This window comes from Acanthamoeba castellanii (assembly GCF_000313135.1).
Source record: "Acanthamoeba castellanii str. Neff unplaced genomic scaffold scf7180000084762, whole genome shotgun sequence".
Taxonomy (NCBI): Eukaryota; Discosea; order Longamoebia; family Acanthamoebidae; genus Acanthamoeba; species Acanthamoeba castellanii.
In genome coordinates, this window is record NW_004457518.1 from 47488 (window position 1) to 69038 (window position 21551).

General features: G+C 60.5%; 8 protein-coding genes across 8 annotated transcripts in view; 5 read left to right on the top strand and 3 right to left on the bottom strand.

Moving 5' to 3' along the window:
- The window catches only part of ACA1_232520 (SIT4 phosphataseassociated protein), a gene marked incomplete at both ends in the record, with an annotated part of 4332 nt that extends 2512 nt beyond the window's left edge, over window positions 1–1820 (top strand). The window contains 5 exons of the mRNA XM_004340931.1: window positions 739–762; window positions 848–1012; window positions 1118–1480; window positions 1538–1685; window positions 1765–1820. Of these exons, the coding sequence (XP_004340979.1) occupies window positions 739–762; window positions 848–1012; window positions 1118–1480; window positions 1538–1685; window positions 1765–1820 (756 nt within the window). The remainder of the gene's footprint in view (window positions 1–738; window positions 763–847; window positions 1013–1117; window positions 1481–1537; window positions 1686–1764) is intronic.
- Window positions 1821–2296: 476 nt separating this feature from the next.
- ACA1_232630 (FYVE zinc finger domain containing protein) lies at window positions 2297–3648 on the top strand (the record flags this gene model as incomplete). The annotated part of the gene is made up of 6 exons (XM_004340932.1): window positions 2297–2354; window positions 2431–2642; window positions 2760–2880; window positions 3016–3099; window positions 3236–3359; window positions 3501–3648. The coding sequence occupies 6 exons, from the start codon at window positions 2297–2299 to the stop codon at window positions 3646–3648; spliced, it is 747 nt and encodes a 248-aa protein (XP_004340980.1).
- A 246-nt stretch (window positions 3649–3894) lies between these two features.
- Window positions 3895–5679, bottom strand: ACA1_232640 (exopolyphosphatase; the record flags this gene model as incomplete). The annotated part of the gene is made up of 6 exons (XM_004340933.1): window positions 3895–4127; window positions 4154–4228; window positions 4271–4432; window positions 4572–5141; window positions 5268–5394; window positions 5545–5679. 6 exons carry the CDS (start codon window positions 5677–5679, stop codon window positions 3895–3897), a joined length of 1302 nt encoding a protein of 433 aa, XP_004340981.1.
- Window positions 5680–5838: 159 nt separating this feature from the next.
- ACA1_232650 (AMPbinding enzyme domain containing protein) lies at window positions 5839–8457 on the bottom strand (the record flags this gene model as incomplete). The annotated part of the gene is made up of 13 exons (XM_004340934.1): window positions 5839–5959; window positions 6047–6239; window positions 6344–6400; window positions 6479–6670; window positions 6759–6885; window positions 7009–7121; window positions 7262–7342; window positions 7424–7530; window positions 7641–7726; window positions 7854–7972; window positions 8078–8209; window positions 8298–8333; window positions 8412–8457. The coding sequence occupies 13 exons, from the start codon at window positions 8455–8457 to the stop codon at window positions 5839–5841; spliced, it is 1410 nt and encodes a 469-aa protein (XP_004340982.1).
- Window positions 8458–8597: 140 nt separating this feature from the next.
- On the top strand, window positions 8598–9936 carry ACA1_232660 (uncharacterized protein; the record flags this gene model as incomplete). The annotated part of the gene is made up of 4 exons (XM_004340935.1): window positions 8598–8756; window positions 8937–9265; window positions 9376–9478; window positions 9589–9936. The coding sequence occupies 4 exons, from the start codon at window positions 8598–8600 to the stop codon at window positions 9934–9936; spliced, it is 939 nt and encodes a 312-aa protein (XP_004340983.1).
- Window positions 9937–10210: 274 nt separating this feature from the next.
- On the top strand, window positions 10211–16433 carry ACA1_232670 (BAH domain containing protein; the record flags this gene model as incomplete). The annotated part of the gene is made up of 13 exons (XM_004340936.1): window positions 10211–10255; window positions 10435–10555; window positions 10651–10699; window positions 10778–10947; window positions 11051–11188; window positions 11275–11396; window positions 11507–11651; window positions 11755–12088; window positions 12160–12365; window positions 12480–12743; window positions 12825–13018; window positions 13115–14120; window positions 14221–16433. 13 exons carry the CDS (start codon window positions 10211–10213, stop codon window positions 16431–16433), a joined length of 5007 nt encoding a protein of 1668 aa, XP_004340984.1.
- Window positions 16434–16808: 375 nt separating this feature from the next.
- Window positions 16809–19919, top strand: ACA1_232680 (protein kinase domain containing protein; the record flags this gene model as incomplete). The annotated part of the gene is made up of 10 exons (XM_004340937.1): window positions 16809–17540; window positions 17708–17879; window positions 17959–18044; window positions 18243–18320; window positions 18490–18517; window positions 18622–18800; window positions 19069–19176; window positions 19306–19548; window positions 19658–19724; window positions 19825–19919. 10 exons carry the CDS (start codon window positions 16809–16811, stop codon window positions 19917–19919), a joined length of 1788 nt encoding a protein of 595 aa, XP_004340985.1.
- Window positions 19920–20504: 585 nt separating this feature from the next.
- The window catches only part of ACA1_232690 (Vacuolar proton pump d subunit, putative), a gene marked incomplete at both ends in the record, with an annotated part of 1964 nt that continues 917 nt past the window's right edge, over window positions 20505–21551 (bottom strand). Inside the window, 4 exons of the mRNA XM_004340938.1 lie at window positions 20505–20586; window positions 20679–20839; window positions 20973–21149; window positions 21251–21401. Coding sequence (XP_004340986.1) covers window positions 20505–20586; window positions 20679–20839; window positions 20973–21149; window positions 21251–21401 — 571 coding nt within the window. The remainder of the gene's footprint in view (window positions 20587–20678; window positions 20840–20972; window positions 21150–21250; window positions 21402–21551) is intronic.

Here is a 21551-nt window from a genome sequence, read left to right on the forward strand (position 1 = left end):
AGAATAGAACACTATTCCTGAGTACTAGGCGTTGGCTACTTTATCCCCTGAAACCACCCACATTTCCGGTACCTCCTTTAACTTAAGAGAAACGTACGCAGTTGGATTCCTTTGGATTCCTCAAAGGTCCAGATGCAGCCGAACACGAGCCACACGACACACGACACACACACACACACGCACGCACACCACCAACACACACACTGTTAGCCAATTTTCGTAACAACTGCAAAATGCCAGGACCGTACGGAGTGAACCTGGAGGCGGCAATGAACACGTCGTCCGACTGTACGTTGCGGTCTACGACCAGCTGCGGTACTCTCCTGTGTTTCCACACCACCTGATGACCATTGATTGTTAGTCGTAGTACGTGCACCCACTTCAAAACAAGACATTCGATCAGCGGTGCAACAGAACGAGCGAAGTGCCGGACGTTGAGAACGCCGAGCACGAAGAAGGCGATCTCGAACGAGGCCCACTCGCGGAGGTGGCTCTCGCAACTGGCACCGCCGTTGGCCGGCATGCAGGGCCAGTCAAGGATTCAGTCGTCATCAACGGAGCCATTCATTTGAAGCTCTGATGAGGGCCGCGGCTGGTACGCACCAACGCACGCGACAACGGCGAGGTAGACGCCATTGCCCAGGTTCCGCCCGTGCCACGCGTAACACCTTTTGGCCACCTCCCTTTGTGCGCGTATTTGTAGATGATGAGTTCAACTTTGGTCCGTGTTGATGATAGGCCATGGCCATGAATATGCTCAAAGTTGCTGATATTTATATAACACACATGCTTATGATGAGCATGTGGGCGCACAACATCGCTAACACGCTTTCGTTCTGTCCTGCAGGACTCGGAGCGGTTCTTCCAGATGACCTACGGCAAGCTGAGCCCGCCCTTCGGCTTCCTGAGGGTGAAGATCCTCGAGTTCCTCAGCGCTCTGTTGAACACGAGGTACCAGTCCGTGGTGGACGCCTTCTGGAAGACCGAGCCCAACGTGTTCGAGACGCTGTTGGTACGCATCTCCGCCACCGTATTCATCAAAACATCACGCACGCACGTTCGCAGGCACGGCGCGGTTGCTGACCGCGCGCGCGTGTGTGTCTTCTCCCAACAACAGGACATCCTCTTCCACTACAAGTGGAACAACACTGTGCATTACTATATTGACCAAATCATCGCCACCATCATGTCGCTCGACAACGGAGACAACATCATCGCCGTCCTCATCGAAAAGTGCAAGTTCATCCAGCGGTTCTCCGACGCGTTCAAGAAGGAGAGCGACAGGACCGTGGGCTACCTGGGCCACCTGGTCCACCTCTCGAACGAGCTCACCAAGGCCTCCACCTACCACGAGCCCCTCGCCAGGCTCCTCGACGAGAACGACCTCTGGAAGGAGCTCGTCAACGGCAGGCTCAAGGAGATCAACGACAGAAACAACACCCCCATCGGTGCCCCTCCCGCCGGCGGCTCTCCCATGATGGTACGCAACCGTTTTGTCGTGCGTGTGTGTGATTGACTCACTAACGCGTACTTGCAGGGCGACTCTGGCCTGGGCGAGATGGGTCGTGGTGACAGCGTTTTCTACGAGGAGCAGGGAGTACAATACGAGGAGGACGGCTCCGATGAGGAGGTCGACGATGACGGAAGGATTGAGCTTATTGACGAAAGCGAGAGAGCGGAAGAGGGTACATAAGCTGCACCACCATCACCACCGTCGTGCAAACACCCGCTCATCGTGTTTTTTTTCTCCCCTCGTAATTACAGTTGAGCTCACGTCCGAGGAGCCCCTCCCAAGCGGCGAGGAAGCTGCGTCGAGCTAAAGAGAGTTTCAGGAAAGGCTCACGGAGGAGACCGAGGCCAAGCCAAGCGATGAAGGAGAGAAGACCGGGAAACAAGCGGAGGAGTCCTGTTGTTGTGGGATCGCCGAGGAGGGCGACAGCGATCCGCTGAGAGGAGGAGGAGGAGGAGGAGAGGAACGCCTGATGTTCGAGAAGGAACGGAGAGAGAAGGGAGAGAAGTGGAGGAGAGAGAGGCCCCATGGCCGCTGGTGTGTTGCGAGTGTTGCTTAGTGGACCCAACAAGGGGCGTGGGCTGCCACTGCTTTTATTCCACCTCCTCTCTTGCCAGAGTTTCTGGCCAAGCAGAAGCAGAAGCAGGTCAAGGAGTTGGGCGGAGTTGTCGCAAAGAAATGCTTCAAATTGCGCTCCGTGGTATCCTTGGCGCCCACTTCTTTTTTGTGTTGTTTTTCAGTTTTCTTCATTCACCACAAGGAACAACTGAAGAATCAGCTGAAATGATGGACTACTACGGAGGCGGGCAACAAGCCCAGATGCAAGTTCAATGGAACCATCAGGGTGAGCCTTGGCCTTGTGATTGATTGAGAATGGGAGGGGGGGGGCTACGCTTTTGTTACTGACGCCACACCTGCAGATATGAGGAGCCTCAAGGTGGACGAGATCATGGTGCAGGAGACCAACGAGGGGGTGCAAGCGCTGCAGAAGGACCTTGTTGCCGTTGCCGAGATGCAACGCATGACCGCCGAGCTTCTTGCCGAGACGCGGGAGCAGGTCGACCACGTCATCCACGACAACATCCACTCCTCTGACGCCGTCACCCATGGTGCCGCCTTCACCCTGGCCGAGGTACTCACACTGATTTTTCTCCTTCCATCTCTTTCCTCATCATCCTCCCCGCTACTCGATGCTTTTATTTATTTCTTTATTATTCGTTTGTTTATTTATTTTCACTACTTCCGACAGGCCAGTTACACGAACGGAGCGAAGCACATGGTGATCGGTGGCGTGGTGGGAGGCGTGGTGGGCGGCGTGGCCGGAGCCGTCATCGGTGGCGCTGTCACGCACGGCGCCGGCGTTGCCCTCAGTACGCTACGCCCTCTTCTTCCATTGGCGCCACGTAGTGCGCGCAGACAACTACTTCTACGCAGTTGCCGACAAGGAAGGACGTTAACATCTGCTGCTTCTGCTTCTTTCTTCTTCTTCTTCTCAATGTGTGCAGCTGCGGCCGGTGGTGCTGCCCTCGGCGCTGCGGTGGGCGCGGGAACCGGCAAGCTGATCGCCATGGACCAGAACCGGATCGTGGGTTCGCCTCTCCCTCCACCTCCACACCTTCCCTCGCGTAGCGGACGCGAGGCTCTTAACGTGTTGTTACGAACAACCATCAACACCAACACGTCGCTTACACGAAAATGATTGCTTTTTCCCTTCACGCTACACAGAGAAGGAGCTGCAGGGCCTCACGCATTCGCGGACGTGGATACCCGACGACGAAGCCCCCGTCTGCATGCGATGCTCCCGCGGCTTCACCGTGACCAAGCGAAGGCACCACTGCCGCAAGTGCGGGTACGTACGCGCGCACCTGGGCTCAACACCACCACCACTGGTGTGTGTGTGTGTGTTGTGTGTGGTGTGTTGTTCGTGTCGTGTATGTTTGTGTCTTCATGGGCTCACCCTCTCCCTGTCCTGTCCTCGGTGGGTCTACAGAGGCGTGTTCTGCGGTAAGTGCTGCGGGACGAAGCAGTACCTGGAGTACGAGGGCGTGAAGCACCTGAAGAAGGAGCGCGTGTGCGACGGCTGCATCATGGCCCCGGCCGTGGCGGCCGCCACGCGGAAGACCTCCAAGCGGTTCTGAAGGGCCGACCGCCACCATCTTCAGGTGATGCGACATTATCGTTCGTGTGCGTCAGCCACTGTCACCTGGCCCAGACAGAGCGGAGCAAGCCAGTAGCGGGCAGTGGCCGTTGTGTTAATTTTTTTCGAATATGTACAGCTGTGTAAACAACCACAAGTCACACAAGACCATAGCTTGATGATCGCATGTTGTGTTTGGAGTGATGTTGTTTGGCATCCATGGGTGTTGTTGTTGTGGCCAGGAACATTACAGGGAAGCAAAGAATTGCTGGGCGAGGATGGGCTCGAGGACCTTGCGCGACACCTTGGCGTTGCCCTGGTCGTAGAAGACGACGCGCCTCCCCTGCGTCACCTCACTGGCCGTTCGGTGGAGCTTGAGCTCTTGGTTCTTCTCCAGGAAGCCCACCAGCTCGGCGAACAGCTGCGCGTTGGCATCGCCCTCCGCCGCCTCCACAAATGCCACCAGCTGGCGACAGAAACCTGTTGACATAAGGAAAAGAAAGAACTGAGCCCATCGTCCGGCACGTCGCTGCTCTTGTTCGAGGTGGCAATGAACTGCTTGACGTCGTTCACAAACTGGTCTGTGTGTGGTGTGTGTGTGTGTGTGTTGCATGGCAGCGCACCCTTCTGTTGGTCGAAGAAGGCTGTGTTGGCGAGGAGGAGGTCGAGCCCCTGCTCGGCGAACCACTTGGCCAGCGCCGCGGGGATGTCGGACTCGTTGGCCGCCCAGGCCTCGATCGACTGACCCACCGAGCTGATGCCCAACTTGACCGAGCGTTTCCCGCCTGCGCGCCCCCAGAGCAAAACGACACGACACACGACACGCGCAGAGCACGACACGACGCACGACACGCGCAGAGCACGACACGACACGCACGTACTCAGCTTGGTTGCCTGCTGGACTGATGATGGGCGCGTGCGTACCGGAGATGTGGAGGTGGAACTCCTTGTAGTCCTTGCGGAGGAGGTCGCGCGAGGAGAGCGAGGCCACGTTGAACTTCTCCGCCTGCAGCTTGTCGAACAGCGCCTGCGGAGACTGGCCCTCGCCCTCGCCCGCGGCAGCGATGATCTGCTTGAGCGCTTCGTAGGCGCGCGTGTCCTTTTCGTTGAACCGCGCCGAGTCGGCGGCGAAGTTGACGGTGTCGAGCAGGATCGGTCCCATCAGCAGCCGCGCCAGGCCCGCGTCGAGCACCACCGCCGACGCGTCATCACTGTGGGCCTCGAGCAGCTCCAGCGCGACGAGCGTCGCGGCCGAGCCGACCGGCTCGACGACGCGGCGCACGACCGACGACGCGTAGAGGTGTTCGTTGTTGTGGTGGTCGACGATCTCCTCGACCGCGTCGGCCAGGTGCTTCTGGTGCGAGGCCAGCTTGTTGTGGTCGATCAGCACCAGGCGCAGCTGGCCGCGCTCGTGGAGGGCGTCGAGGTCGATCTCGTCGATGAAGACCCAGCTCCGGGTGTCGACCCCCACTGACTCGAACAGCCACACCGACTCTGCGCGCGCGTGCGTGTGTGCGCGCTCATTGTTCAGCATCCAGCGTGGTGCGTGTGTCGTGTCGCATTGCGCGTGTGCGGTGGTGTGTCGTATTGTTGGCGGTGGTGCGTGAGGGAGAACGGCACCGGTGCGCAGAGCAAAGTCCTGGCGAGGGATGTTGATGACGGGCACGTAGGAGTGTGTCTTGCCGGCGGTGATGGCGCCGGCAAGCGGCGAGACCGACCGATGGTACGCGTGCATGGTGCTCGACACCTGCTCACGTTTTACACACAAAACCGAAAGATAAATAAAGAAATAAATCAAACCAAAATATCAGCTCACGCTAACATTATTGAATTAAATTAAAAATTGGGGTGATATTATTTATTCTACATTTTTAATTTGTTGCAGGGGGGCGGGCACCATGGAGTCAAGGTCGCTCGCTTCGTTGCCCATCACCACGTGCACCACAGTGTGCGCGTCGAGCGGGCCGCCCACGAACTGGCGGGCGTGCGCCAGGAACCGGTTGACCGCATCCACACCCTGACCTCTCTCCATCCTTGTTTGTGTGCTGGTGATGCAAATATAAAATAATAAAAACGACCGGTACGCCTTTCAAGGGCCTTCTGTTCTACTACGATGAGGGACAGCAGCAACAACAAGGGAGTAAGGGCGAGCGGGGTCGTTGTACACCACTCACTCACTCGCTCACTCACTCTAGTGCTTGATGGTGTAGAGACCATCGGCAGACGCCGAGGCCTGAAGGCCAGTGTCGAGCCAGCCCTCCTTGTCCACCGCCGCCTTCTCAGCGCCCCAGTAGCCCTGTGTCACGTTGAACCTGGAGAGAGACAGCGAGTGGACCCGGCAAAGTGAGTGAGGTGAGCAGAGTGAGCGAGTGAGTGAACAAGCAAGACGTGGCGCGTACCCTCGGACGTAGAGCTTGCCCGAGGCGCCGGGCTTGACGGCCTTGCCGCCGTCCACAAGCTTGGCCTCGACGTGCGGCAGGAGACGACCAGCAGCAGGGCTGGACGCGTTCTGGGTCGCGCTACCGGCGAACAAGACGCCCGCCACGTTGGGGGCCGTGTGGGCCACCACCACCTCCTTCACCTTCAACGCGCCTGCAACGTCACCAACACACCACACGTGCCCGCATCAACTAACCGGCCTTCACCCCACTTTCAATAATAATAAGAATAATGGTCTTGGGGGGGGGTGAGAGTACTCGTGGCGCGCTCGACGAGCTGGGCAACCTCGGCGGAGCTTTCGTGTGCCGAACCGACTGAGCAGGGGCGTTGAGGGTGGTGAGCAGCACTCAAAAAGGCAGAGCCCCGATAGATTGGTGGAGAGATGGTGGTACCGATGACGAGCTTCTGGAGGGCGGCGAGGTCGTGCTTGGCGAGGACCGGGGAGTCGAGGACGGCCTTGAGCTGCTGCGGGGAGACCTGGAGCACGGTGCACACGTCCCGCGCGAGGCTGGCCAGCACCTGGTCGGCCTCGAACACAAGCGACGGGACCACCGCCACCGCGCCGTGGGCGATGGCAGCCACGACTGGAAGAGGAACACGCGGCGGCGGCGGGGGGGAAGGTTCAGCTTACAACACACACGACACACGACACACGGTGGTGGGGGGCGTTACTGGCTTGCAGGCCGTGGCCGGTGTGCAGAGGCGACGCGACGCAGATTCGGTCGCTCGAGGTGAGGCCCACGACGCTACCGAACAGGGCGCCGCTGTTCACCACCGCGCTGTGACTGAACATCGCCGTCTGGTGACCCGATGACACGACACACGCGCAACACGCGCAACACACGCAACACACGCAACGCGTCAGACGATGAGTTCGGCCGCATCCCCCCCCGGGGGGGGGAGTTGTGATGAGCTGTGGTACCTGGCCCCCGGAGAGGTAGCCCAGCACGGCCTCGCTGGGCGAGACGGAGCCGGCAGCCGGGAGGTTGCTGGGGGTCGGGTTGTACACCATCAGGTCCCGCCACATGGTGTGACCTGCGGCCGACACACAGTGGAGCGCAACATGACACGCAACACGACCAACGACACGACGAGCAGGCGAGTGAGCCGATGCGTCCAGAGTTGCCAGACCGACGAGAGGCGTATGTGGGTGGTTTGGGGGGGGGGTGACTCACCCCTGTAGAACTGCTCGCCGGTGTTGACCACGTGCTTGAGGTTCGGGTACTTCTTCAGGTTGAGCGCGACGCCCAGCGGCCCTGGAACGATTTCAACGCACGTGAGCGCACTCGAACCGACACGACACGCGCGCGAAAGAGCGGAGGGGCGTGGGTGTGTACAGGTGGGGATCTCCTCGTCGAGCGCGTTGAGGGCGTCGATGTTGTTGCGGTCCTCGAACCTGGCGGGGACTATCACCATGCGCGCCTGCAGCGTTTTGAGGGCGGCACTGAACACAAAGCCACCGCCGCGCGAGTGAGTTGACCGTTGGGGCGCTACACCATCGGCGGCATTAAAATGATAATAATAAATGATATGAAACATGGGAGGGGCACGCACTCGACTTCAGCGGGAGAGGCGGTGGTCTCGGGGCTGGCCGGCACCACGATACGTCCGGCGGTCGCCGTGCCGAGCTGCGTCACGATCTGCGCAGTTGCAAATCGTATCGTATGATATCACACGACCAGTTCTCCGAGCGTCAGACATCGAGTACGCGCTGTGTGTCGTGCGTGTCGTGTGGCACGCCATGACGAGGGGGAAGGAGCGCGTTACGTTCTCGGCATCGTTGGCGAGGAAGGAGAGGACTCGGTCGGGGGTGGCCGGAGCGGGCTTCCTCGTGACTCGGGCCTCCGGCAGGCCGTTGCCCCACCCTCGCACGTACTTGTCCAGCTCTACAAGGCCCACAAAGCGAAAGGGGTTCAGCACAGCAGCGTAGTCTCTACGTGCAGTCTTTTTCCCTCTTTTTTTGTTCAAAGAAGAGGCGAGTAGACGCGTACCGACGTGGGTCCACTTGATGTCCTGGTGGGACACGACGAGCACGTCCTTGTGTTCATACTTGGCCTTCTGATCGCTCAGCAGCTCGCCGACGGTCTTGTTCAGCAGCGGAGCAGCCTCGCCGGCCTTGGTGGCTGCGCGACATAATGGCAATTTCAATAATGGAATGCATTCGCACCACTACGGACACTCAGCCATAATCACATTCCGAATATTACGTACCGTAGCACTGCGCACCGCTGACCAGAGACGCGGCGCCTGTCGATGGGAGAGGGGGTTGCAGTCTGAAATACAAAAAAGAATAATGCGATACACATGAGTTTGCTGGGAACGTACGAGAGGCGGGAGCGGAACGAAGGAGGGAAGAGGAGCGCTGCAGCATCGCTAGTCTCTGAATCTCTCGAAAAAATAGATTATTGTGTTGAACAAAAATGAATGAGACCTCCGCTTGGTGTGAAGTCCAGCAAAAGCCTGGAATATTTTCTTTTTCTTTTTCTTTTTATCGCCAAGATTGACGCAGAGATGGACGTCTTCGCCTCGTATGTGGACGAAGATGAGCTAAACGACAGCGAGGAGGAGAGGGTCGAGGAGGCTGTTGTCCCATCATTCGATGCCGGCAGTGCGGCCGCGACTCTTCTTCCGCTCAGCGTGGATTTGGCCCCATCAGTCACTCCCATTCTCGTACGTTGCTCATTTGCGTGAAGCCATCTTCAATTCTTTCATTTTGGTGACAAGCCTCCAAAATTGCTACAAATTTTATGCAGTCATTTGAATGATTGTTGCTCTTTTCATTCATTTCTTGTGAATGAGAGCGAGCCTCACCCAATGCCTTCCTTCTTGTGCTGTTCGTTCCTTTTGCAGGGGCTGGGCGCGTTTGCCAGGGCGGACTCGAAGGAGGTGACGTTCAACCCCAGGGTGGACACTCTCTACGCGCCCGTCCAGGGACCCGCCACGCTTCCACCGGGCGTGCGACGGGACACCATCAACAACACACCCACGGGACACGTCGAGCGGACCAACCTCAACACGTTCCTCTTCGACCAGCAGTACCACACCTTCCACTGCTACGGCTTCGCCGCCGACCCCACGGTGAACGCCCAGACACACTCCATGATCGGCAGCACCGAGCGCCAGCAGACCAAGGGCGCCACCAGCGTGTTCGACCCCAGCCCGTCCGCCCGCCAGCTCAGGTGAAAGCCACCTCCGCCGCCGCCGCCCTTCATCTCTCGCCTTCACTCCTTGCGCGCGCTACTGACGTGCAGGCGACCCCCTCCCCCCGCGCGCGTGACTGGGACTACAGGAAGCAGGCGAAGAAGAAGAGGGCGCAATCAGGCGACCCCGGCACAGAAGAGTACCTCGGCCCCTGGGCTCCGCCGAAGGACGAGACGGCTCCCGCGCAGCTGGTACCGCCCCTTCTGCCTCAGAGGCGAGACATGTCGTGCCGCACAACTCCTTCCGAAGCTCACCAGAGGTCACCGCCGTGTGTCGTGTGTGTCGTGTGTGACAATGTTAGACGGGGGAGGAAGTGGCGGCCTATGAGGCGTGGAAGCCCATCAGCAAGAAGAAGAGGAAGCAGATGGAGAGGCAGGCCATGCTGGCAGAGGAGGGCGAAGGCGACGAGGAGCAGGAGGAGCAGGAGAAGCCCAAGAAGGAGAAGAAGAAGAAAAAGAAGAAGAACATCGAGACCATCTTCGAGCAGGAAGACGAGGACGCGCCGAGCAACCGCGCCGCTGCCGGCGGAGAGGAGGATTCTGACGATGACGAGTCGCGACCTCCGGCGCCTGCGTCGCGAGTGGGTCCATCCAGGCCACCAGCCAGCGCGCAAGCCGAGGAGGAGGAGGACGATGATGAAGACGACTGAGCTGCTTCTTCTCTTTCTTTGCTTTGTGCCAACGCCTCAACAAGCCAGGCCTGTTTTTCGCCACCATTTTTGGACTTGCGCGTTTTTTGTTGTTACTCGCGAGAAGGACGCGAGAGCAACCAGGGGCCGCAGCTGATCTATCCCCTTTTGACCGCACGCACATCCCGGACCCAGGAGGGGTGCTAATGCGTGGCGAGGCCGTGCAGATTGGCGTGTCGTTGTTCCCTCCCGCTACTCGCGCCGCAGCAGCTTGCCAATTGACAACCACACGCGGATGAGCAAGGCCAAGAGGTATAAGGCAGAAGACAAGGTCTCCAAGGTACGGCATCACTCCATTTGTGCCTTCTTGTACACGGAACGCTGGGATCAGAGTTTGCAGAAATGGTGTCATTTCTGCCTCTAATGGTCTCCTTATGCTTTCTCTTCCCTAATGGCCTCACATTTCCTCAAATCTTGTCTTAATTTCGGCATCTTTTTTGATCCAATGGATGGATGCAGAGAAAATCAAAGGACCCTCCTTCTGGGGCTCGGTACACCAGCGGGCGTGGTGGGAGGCTCTCCTGGTGCGACGAAGACGAGCCCTGCCAGCACTGCATCGTCGCCCTCTCATCGACTAGTGGTGCTTACGCCCTCCACTTCTCTTGCCCACCGTTCCTCCCGTGTAGTGGTGTTCTAATCTCCTTCTTGATTTACACTACACACCTTCATCTCCAGGCGGCGGCACGGGACCGGCCTGCAAGAACAGACCCACAGACACCAAAGTGTACGCTTTCTTCCTCCCACTGGCATGATGAACGCGATGGCCCGCCTCACACGCACTCCCCTTTGCTGCGCTGCGCAGTTGTGCGCGAGGCCGCAACAGACAGGAAGGCGAGGACTACGAGGTAGACGACAAGGAAGCGGCGATGGGGCTGACCAAGCGCAAGTCTGCTCCCTCCTCCTTGACGATCGAGCCCAGCGCCAATGCCGCGCGTAAGCTCGGGCGACCGCCCAAGCGAAGGAAGACCGAAGGTGCAGCTCACCTCTTGTTGTTTGCCGCTCTCTCGTTTCTGGTCTCACGATTCATTCGTTCGTTCATTCGTTCATTCATCGCCGTCTTCGGAACACACCCCAGCTGTGGAGTGGGTCGGACGAGCGAAGATGGACGAAGCGAGCGGACGCAAGCTCTATCGCGGGTTCGTGCTGGGCGGATGTAAATACGAGACCGGGGACTGCGTCTACTTGAACGCCCCCAAGAACGAGAGCGATGAGGGTACAGCTCTGTTTCCTTTTCCTTTTCCTTTTCCTTTTCGCTTTTTGGCGTACTCACACTTTGAGGGATTGGGGGGAATGCACCAGACGGGCTTTCGGAGGACCGGTTCTACATCGCCCAGATCATGGAGCTCTGGGAAACGAAGGACGGTAAGTGCATGCTCTCGGGCCGCTGGTTCTACCAACAACGCGAGATCGACAGCTCAGTGGTACCCTCCCGCCCCAAGGCCTAGACCTAACCGATGGGTGGGTGGGAGGGTTGGGCCTCTCGCTTACATCGTATATCGTATTTGTGGCCCGCGTGCCGTGGCCACTTCAGCTGCGGTCCCTGATGGCGTTCGGGGAGGGCGAGGAGGAGCACATCGAAGAGACCGATCGCGAGATCTTCATCTCCGAGGACTACGACGACAACCCCGTGCGCTCTGTCGAAGGGAAGTGCTTTGTGCAGCACGACAAGGAGATCGGTAAGTGCCCCCCCCATCCACACCTGTAAATTTTTACTATGTAAGGTATGTGTTGCTGAGGCGCGTGTCGTGCCATGCGTCATGCGTGTGTCGTCGAGCGCAGGCAACCTGCAAGAGTACTGCCGGCGAGACGACCACTTCTTCTACCGCAAGTGGTACTCGAACGGGCGGTACGGCCTGGTGCAGGAGCCGCTCAAGGGCGAGTACTACGACGAGCCCCTCGTGCTCACCGCCAACAACCCCTACCTGGGGGGCACCTACCCGCGCCCGAGCGTCATCACCGAGGAGACCTACCATCGCCGCACCCAGGCCCTCGCCGCCTCCGTCGCCCACCTCCCGCCGCCCGCCCCGGGCAGCGCCCCCTCCGACGCCTACAAGGACGAGAACCACTCGCGCTCCAATGGCGAGATCTACAAGAACCACGACCTCGATGGACGGTACCAGCACTTCGCTGACACGACACACGACACATTTTCTTCGTGGGAGCTCATCAAAGTTTGTGCTGTAGGGACCCACTTACGATGGTGCCCTGCCAGCGATTCGAGAAGAGTGCCGCGCTGTGGCACTCGCTCTCGCCCCACGAGCAAAAGAACGCGCAGCCCTTCACCATCCACGTGAAGGCCTCCGTGCAGCTCCTCATCGACTTCCACTCCCATCTCCTCAACACCGAAGTCATCGGATTCCTCGGCGGCACGTGGGACCCCATCACCCGATGTACGCCTTTTTAATCATTTGTTTTTCTTTTCGTTTTCCTCTTTTGGCCTTCTGTCTTGCTGTTTTTTTTTTTTTTCAATTGATTTGTTTATTTTGGCGTTGGCCGGTGTGCAGCGATTGTGGTGGAGGAGGCCTTTCCGTGCCGGTCGCTGGAGGGGTCGGCCACCGACGGCATGAACGTGGAGATCGATCCGGTGTCGGAGCTGGCCGTGGCGGAGAAGATCACGAGCAAGAAGATGCGCATCGTCGGGTGGTATCACTCGCACCCGCTCTTCCAGCCCGACCCCTCCGTACGGGACATCCAGACGCAGCGCAACTACCAGGCCCTCTTCCGCGACGCCGGCAGCAGCTGCGAGCCCTTCATCGGCGCCATCGCTGGTACGTACCAGCCACGTGACCTTCACCCGCTTCGTTGCATTGACACGGTCCTCTCCCCCGTGTGTCGTGTGTCGTGTGTAGCGACGTACGACGCGCGGCTGCCGACCGAGGAGACGGTGTACAACTGGTTCTGGATTCGGAACAAGCAGGACACCCTCTCCACGCGCCACAGCAAGCGGAGGAAGAAGGGCGGCGACATCATGAGCGTGCCCATGCAGCTCCAGTACCACGTCGTCCAGGAGCAAACCGTGCCCCTTTCCGTCGTGCAGGCCATGGTACAGCACACACACACACACCAATCCCTCTTTCACCGATCAGCGTGCCTCTTTGTTGTCGTTCGCATCGTTAACCGCCGCCGGGGGCCTTTGCAGAAGGAGATGGTGGACAACTGCAAGGGGAACAAGTACCGCACCAACTTCAAGCACGTGTGGCGCACGCAGGACCGACGCCGCACGGGTCCCGGCGCTCTGATGCATCACCACCGCGGAGGTGGCGGCGTAGGCGGCAGGGGTAAGGGCAAGGGCAAGCGGCCGTTCGATCGAAAGCTACCGCCGCGGCACCACTCGGCCCACGACTCGGGGTCCGACGCCGAGCCTGAGCCCGATGATGAGGACGACGACTACGACGACGACGACGACGACCGCAAGGACGGCTTGGGCTCAAGCCACAACAACAACCACCACAACAACAACCACCACAGCGACAAGATGGAGAAGGCCACGTCGCTCAACTACGTGTACAACAACAACAACGGCGGCGGCGGCGACGACGATGCGCCGTTCATCATGAAGGGCGAAGACCCCGAGAACGGCGACGGCGACGACGAGTCTTCGCTGGCCGAGGCGCGCGGTAGAGGCCGGGGACGTGGGCGGGGCCGCGGGCGGGGACGAGGCACGCGCGGACGCGGACGCGGTCGAGGGCGGGGCCGCGGGCGGGGCCGGGGTGCACAGAGCCCGCGAGGCCGCGAACGCAGTCGCAGCGCGCCACTGGGGCGACACGACGGCCTGTGCGTCACCTCCGGCGCCGACGACGAAGGCGACGAGGCTGATAGCCATCGTCGCCACGACGACGCCCAGCCCATGGCCATCACGGAGGCCCCGATCACCACTGCCGCCGCCGCCGCCCTGAGCAATGGCGGCCGAGGCGAAGCGCACGACGGTGGAGACGCGTTGGCCCAGGGAACCGCGGTGGCGCCGGCCCGCCGTGATGATGATGGTGGTGACGATGATGACGATTGCCGATCGTCGGCGATGGAGGCAGGCGAGGCCAGCCTGGCCGAGGACGAGGCCGGCGGAGACTTGGAAGAGGGAGACGACCTGCACGCGGACCCGGCCGTCGCTGGCCGGAAGCGGAAACGGGCGGTTCCACACGACACTGGTACGCCACGCCCTTTGTGTCGCATGTGTCGTTGTGACCCTCCCCCTCCCCAATCGTATACAAGAGCCGCGTGATTGATGGCAGCGCGCCGTGGATGCAGGCGGGCACGCGGGGCTGTCGCTGGTGGCAGATTCTGGGCTGATGGCGGCGGCGGCCGCGAGCCGAGCCGGAGTCGCCGCCAGCACCAGCACCACCTCCTCCACGACGACCGCCACTCCGTCGGGCCAGACGAGCAGCGGTGGCGGCGGCGGCAGCGGTGATGGCGGCAGCGGAGGGCAGCAGCAACAGGACGGCGGCGGCGGTACCACCGGCAACGCGCAGGGAAGCGGAGGTGCAGCAGGAAGCGGCGGCGGCGGCGGGGATGATGGGCGAAAGGGCGGCGATGATCACCGCGATTCCCGTCACGAAACGGAAGACGACGAGGGAAAAGAAAAAGAGGAGGAAGAGGAGGAGAAGAAGGACGAGCCCGGGCGACGACAGGGCACCAACAACACCAACGAGGAGGAGGAGGACATGGAGGAGGAGGAGCAGCGGGCGACACCGGGGCTGGAGGCGGAGGAGGCAGTGCTGGAGATGCCGCAGCTGCTGACGACGCTGGCCCACCCCGACGAGAGCGTCATCACGGAGGCGTGGGCGCGTGAGCACCTGCCCTCGTGGGTCGGCGACATCGACACCACCCTGGTGCTGTTCGACCACCACCCGCAGCAGCAGCAGCAGCAGCAGCAGCCCTTTGACCAGCTCGGAGCCGCCTCCTCGGCGGGGTCGGACAATGGAGTACCGGAGGCCTCTCCCGTGGGAGAGGCTCGAGCGTTGGTGGCAACGGCGACGGCGACGACTGGCGGAGTGGGCCAGGATTTTGAGTCGGGCGGCAAGGGCGGGAGCGATGACGATGGCGGCGCTACCCTCGACCTTGCCGACGCCCCGCCCGTCGCAGAGCATCATCGTCAACACCAACAACCCCTCGGCTACCAACAGCGGTACCACCCGCACGTCGAAGAGGAACCGGAGCTGGGAGAGCAGAGCGGCCAGCTGATCTTCGACGCCCATGTCGGACTCGGCGGCTCCCTCCCCGTGGCCGCCGAGGCCAGCGCGCTGTCGATGGAGAAGGGGCGAGGCGTCGTGCGCTTTGCGTCGGGCCCGCCGTCGCCGGCCTCTCCGAGCAGCACCAGCGGCGACGATGGGTGGCCGGTGGAGCTGGACGACGAGATCTACGTCGGTGTCGAGCAGCTGCGCCTCGCCGACCGGCCGGGGGAGGGCTTCTTCGACGACGACCCCCTCCGCTACCCGGACGCCATCCACTCGGGGCCCTCCTCGCCCGTCCTCGTCTTCCTGCCCTTCCCCACCTCCTCCGGGCCCTCCTCGCCCGCCCTCTCGCTCGCCGGCCTCTCCGCTGGACTCGACGAGGCGGTGGCGGCGGCGACCATGACGGACGAGGCGGCGGCAGAACCGACGTCGTCAGCCTCGGTTCCATCGCCGCTAGCAGCCTTCACGTTCTCCTCGGGCTCCGAGTCGGCCGACGACGCCTCGCCCTCGGACGCCTCCACTACGCGCCACCACCAGCCTCGGGCCGCGGGGCTCGGACGAGGAGGGCCTTCGCCCAGGCGAGGAGGTCGGGGCAGAGGCCGAGGCCGAGGCCGTGGCGGCGGCTCCACGCGCGGACGCCGGAGGAGCGTCATACAGGCCACCGCCGCCGCCGCTGCTGCCGCTGCCGCGGCAGCTGCGGGCACCACGACCAGCACCACGACCACGACCATCACCAGCGGCAGCGGCAGCAGCGTCGGGAAAACACGTGGCGGAAAGGAGGTCAGGGACGAGGCCGGGAGGCGACGGCGGAGCATGTCGCATCAGTTCCTCCGACCCACCGCCCACGAAGATGACGATGGCGGGGGCGGGGGCGGCGAGCATGCCGAGAATGTCGATGACCGCGTGCCGGACGCGACCGACGAGATGGACGAAGACGTGAAGGGGAATCATCATGAAGAAGCGGAGGAGGAGGAGGAGGAGCAAGAGGAAGAGGAACAGCCAGAGGGCGATGAAGAGGAAGAAGAGGAGCGCAAGCCGAGAGGGCGTGGCCGAGGAGGGAAGAATGGGGCCACGACGCGAGGCAGCAGCAACCAACGACGTGGCGGCGGCCACAGCAGGGAGAAGGTGACCAAGGACGAGAAGCTCCGGCGGGTGCTGCAAGGTCGGCTCGGACAGGGGTTCGCAATGCCCGAGGGCGAGAAGACGGCCTTTGTGGACGACATGATGGCCTACCTCCTGCGCGACTGGCACCGCGCCGACTTCAAACCTCTCCGCGGCCACCACCACTGACCCCACCTCTGGTGGGTGCTACTGTGCTCTTGTCTAGACATAAAATCCAAAAGCGCATAGAAGTGGAGCACCAAAAGGCCTGTGATGCAACCCGTCGATGATTCCTTCTACTTCTTCTCCTCTCCTTTGCCAAACAAGGGAGAGGACTTCACGGCACTCCATGGCTGCGGTCAGCCCACAAACGTTTGTAATATAAAACATTGCGGCGGATTGGATTTTACAGTCCCATGGGAGGTGTCGTGGCTCGAATTCCAGGACCACCCATCATAAACCCTCCGGGAAACGAGAAAGGGGTGCAGAACAAGAGGAACCTCTTTCTCCACGGTTCGTACGATCCGGAGATTGAACGGTCAAGAAATCGTACGACACACACAGATGCAAACAGCAACATCATCTGTTGCCGCCAAGGGCATCCCCATTCGCAAGGCCCCCTTGCCAGCCCTCTCCTCCTCCAATCTCCCCGCCTCGTTCTCCACGAACGGCCCCAGCATCGTGCCAAGGGACAAGAAGGGCCTCGCGGCTGGCAAGGCCCTCTCCTCGCCCTCGCTCCCTTGTGCCTCCTCCTCCTCTGCCGAATTCAACGACCTCATCCCGCACCATCAGCAGCCCTTCCATTTCGCCAGCTGCCATTCGGCCCATCATCATGAACCCATCCACAACATCGACGACAAGGAGCAGGATGTGGGCGACCTCGTCTTCGACGACCTCTTCATCTCCAAGGAGACCACGACGCCCACCTTTCGCACCACCACCTCTACTTCTTCTTCATCTTCTTCATCTTCTACTTCTACTACTTGCACTTCAACTCCCGGGAGCCATCATCGGCGCCATCATCAGCGGCAGCCCAGCACCATCAACAGCGGCAGCGAGGGCGAGGACTCGTCGTCGCTCACCGAGGGCGCCGGCAGCGAGGGCGAAGACAACGGCGGCGGCGAGGGCTTCGAGCACGACAGTGGCGACGACGACGACCGTCATCACCTGGGCGAGGAAGACGGGGAGGAGTCGGAGGAGGTGGGTCCCAGCCACTACCTCGACCTGGAGACGAGCAAGGTGGACCTCAACGACTTCACCCTCCTCAAGCTCATCGGCCAGGGCGGCTACGGCAAAGTACCCTCACCCTCACCCTCCCCCCATTATGACGGTGATGCGTGCCCCATGGCTTCATCCTCTAACCTGATGATACGACCGTGTGTGTCGTGTGCGTCGTGTGTGTCGTGTGCGTGTGCGTGTTGTGTTGTGTGTTGTGGTGTTGGTGGGTGGGTGGGCGGGTGCAGGTGTATCAGGTGCAGAAGAAGGATACGGAGCACGTGTACGCCATGAAGGTGCTGCGCAAGAAGCACCTCATCACCACGGGCGCGCTCGAGGGGACGATGGTCGAGCGCGAAGTGCTCCGCTCGATCCGCCACCCCTTCATCGTCTCCCTCCACTACGCCTTCCAGACCGAGGGTGCGCCCCCGCCCCCTCGCCCTCCCCCCACAATCATTCCCTTCATTCAACTCCAACGTTGACCGGCGGCGGCGTGCAGGGAAGGTGTACCTCGTGATGGACTACCTCAACGGCGGGCAGCTGTTCTTCCACCTCCGCGAGGAGGCCATGTTCTCGGAGGACCTGGTGCCGTTCCTCCCCTTCCTCCCTCCTCCTCCTTCTCCTCTTCCTGTTTTTCTTTTCCATCTCTCGGTGTTGCGTGTGTGAGATACGGGTGGTCTAATGTTGTACTCTGTTGTGTGTGTGTGTGTGTGTGTGTGTGTTGTGTGTGTGTGTGTGTGTGTGTTGTGTGTGTTGTGTGTGTGTGTGTGTGTGCCACATCAGGTCCGATTTTACACGGCGGAGATCGTGCTGGCGCTGGAGCACCTCCACCAACAGGGCATCATCCATCGCGATCTCAAGGTGAGGCATTCCCCCATCCTCTTTCACTCCCGCGCGTGTTTTTTTTAGCGCGCTGGTCTTCTTTTTGGACCGGCGATGGCGTCGTGGCGGTGACGGCGTGATGTGCCCCCCCCCCTCTCATATATATGTTTATATGTGTGTACGTGTGTACGTGTATGTGTGCCCACAGCCGGAGAACATTCTCCTGAACTCGGACGGTACCCCCCCCCAAACCCATACGCCCTCGCCTCGTTCTTTTCTTCGTTTGTTTTTCTTCGTTCTTCTTCGTTCTTAGCGGGGCGGTGTGCGATGATGGGCGCAGGGAACCTGTGCCTGACGGACTTTGGGCTGTCGAAGGCCGTCGAGGAGGGCCAGTCGGCGCGCACCTTCTGCGGCACCCTGGAGTACATGGCCCCGGAGATGCTCAAGGGCCAGCCCTACGGCAAGGCCACCGATTGGTGGTCCCTCGGCATCCTCATCTACGACATGCTCACCGGCAACGTACGTTGTTGCATCATCCCCCCCCCATCACCATCACCATCACCATCACCATCACCATCACCATCACCATCACCATCACCATCACCATCACCATCACCATCACCATCACCATCACCATCACCATCACCATCACCACCACCACATGATATCTCCCTCATCACCATCATCATTATCATCGTCGTCCGCGTCGCTGTGTCTCCTCCGCCAACGTTTTTTGTTTCGGTGCCTTGCTTGGTGTGTGGTGTGTGGTGTGGTGTGGTGTGTGTAGCCGCCCTGGACGTCGGCCAACAACTCGACGCTCCAGAAGAAGATCCTCACACAGAAGCTTCGCCTGCCCACGTACCTCTCCCGCGAGGCCGCCTCCATCATCCGCCAGGTACCTTACCCCCCCCCTCCCCTCGCTTGACACAAGAAGCAAGAAGTCCACCCACACGTGCTGACGTGGCGCCACGTCGTTGCTGACTGTTTTTTATCAATATGTTTATTTCTGTATATATAATTGCAGCTGCTGAACAGGGACGCCAAGAAGCGGCTCGGGAGCGGCAAGAACGGGATCAGGGACATCAAGGAGCACCCGTTCTTCAAGGGCGTGCCCTGGAAGAAGATGCTCAACAAGGAGGTCGACCCGCCGTTCCGCCCGCGGATCGAGAAGGGCGTGTTCGACGTGGGCAACTTCGACAAGAAGTTCACCGACGCCGCGCCCACCGACTCGCCCGTCAAGTCCATCGACGACATCACCGCCTCCCAGGTACGAACCCACTCGTAGTGCACCACCGCACTCGCGCCTGAAAGGGAAGCCCAGGAAGCAGCTTAGAGCACACGCACTCACGCTTGGGTCTGGTGGACCCACCACACAGAGGGAGCTGTTCGCTGGCTTTTCCTACGTGCGCAGCTGCTCGCCCATCGCCTTCTCTCCCTCCACCGGTACGTGATGCCCCCCCCCTTCCCTCTTTACCTCCGTCTCCGTGGCGATGGGCACTAACCGCTGCGGGTGTGTGCGTGTGCGGCGTGTTTGGTGGAGCAGCGAGCAACGGGGTGGACATCACCGGGATGGACAGCGCGGGCAACATCGAGGAGGAAGAGGACAACACCGACGACGAGGAGGAGGACACGGCGTGACTCGCGGCCGTGGGGTGTGCTGCTCAAGATTGGCGTGGAGGTCCCCTCCGTGGATTGCTCGAAAGAAAAGTAGCTCTACGCCACCGGGGCGTGCGTGTGGGAGAGCGACACTGGGCGGCGGCGGCGGCATGTTCTTCTGCACAACACCCCGCTTGGTTCAAGAGCTTACTTTCACAGCCTGTTGGATTGCGCCTTCCACCCCACGCACAACACCCCGCTTGGTTCAAGAGCTTACTTTCACAGCCAGCTACATCCCCGCAGGCTCTACTCGTACGCATCGTCATCCACAAATTTTTCATCTTTACCACTGAATCGGGGTCCCAAAGCCGTCCATCTCCCGATGACCCGGCAAGCGCTTGCGCCAACAACAAGCGGCAACACAATCTCTGCAGCAATCAAAACCCAGAGGGTGCGTGTGGTCCTTGGGTGATAAGTACAAGCTTGTAATCATGAAGCACGTTGAAGGGGTCCTTGGGCGTGCACCAAGGAGAGGAAAATGGGACATGGCAGAGGGAGAGGGCGACAGGTGGGGGGTTAAATAGACGGGGGGGGGTAGGGGTTGTTCGGAGAGCTCAAGGGGCGGGCTTAGTCCTTGAAGATGGGGATGTAGTTGTTGATCTTGGACTTGAGCTGCTGCGAAATGCACTCGGCGATCCACACCAGGTTCCTGCAGGAGGCGGGCGAGAGGAGGTGAGGCGAGGCCGGCACGCCAACATCGGTGTGCGCGGTTGGAGTTAGGGGGGGGTCAGGTCTAGGTACCTGATCTCCTGCTCCTTGAGCTTGATGTAGGCGTAGAAGACGCCGTACTGCATCTGCCTGTCGAAGGAGAGCTGGTTGAGCTTCACCTCGTAGGCGAAGAAGGCGTCCTCGAGCGACTTGTCGCTGTTGTGGCCCGACTCGTCAAACAGCCGGCCGTAGTTCTATTTGTTGGCAACACACGCGCACACACGCACACAAACGCACACAAACGCGAGCCACACATAGATAGGCCGGTGAGCACGTGTTGCCGCAGCAGTCGCACATACGCAGAGGGGAGGAGGGGTGAGCGCGTACGCTGAAGGTGTCGACAATGTCCTTGACCTGGTCGACTCGGTCGGCCTGGCCGAGCTTCTTGGTGCCCTCCGGGTAGAGCAGACCGAAGTTGGGGTACAGCGCCTCCCTCTCCTCCTTCCTGAGCTCCGTGCCGAAGGAGTTGATGGTGATGTTGATGGCGCGCCTGTCCGCCTCGAACTGATGAAGAAGGCGACAAAGAAGGAAGAAAGAAGGAAGAAGGTTGGGCACGCGCCTGAGTGAAGAGAGCGGGCAGGCAGGCAGGCGGTGGGGGGGGGTACCTGGAGGATCTCGCCCATCACCTCGGCAGTGTCGCCGCCGAGGACCTGGCAGTACCTGTAGAAGTCCTGGAGGTAGGCCTTGTACAGTGTGTTACGGATGAGCTCGATGTTCATCTCGTTCAGATCCTCCTGCGACAGGCAGCCCAGGAAGTAGGGGGCTGAAGGAGAAGAAGAGAAAAGATGGAAACGATTAGCTGTGGCGGCAGCGCACAGCTCGCAATGATGATGATGAGTGAAAGAGAATGGCTAAATGAATACCGAGGGGGGTATCGACGAGCACGTAATCGTAGAGGTCATTGAC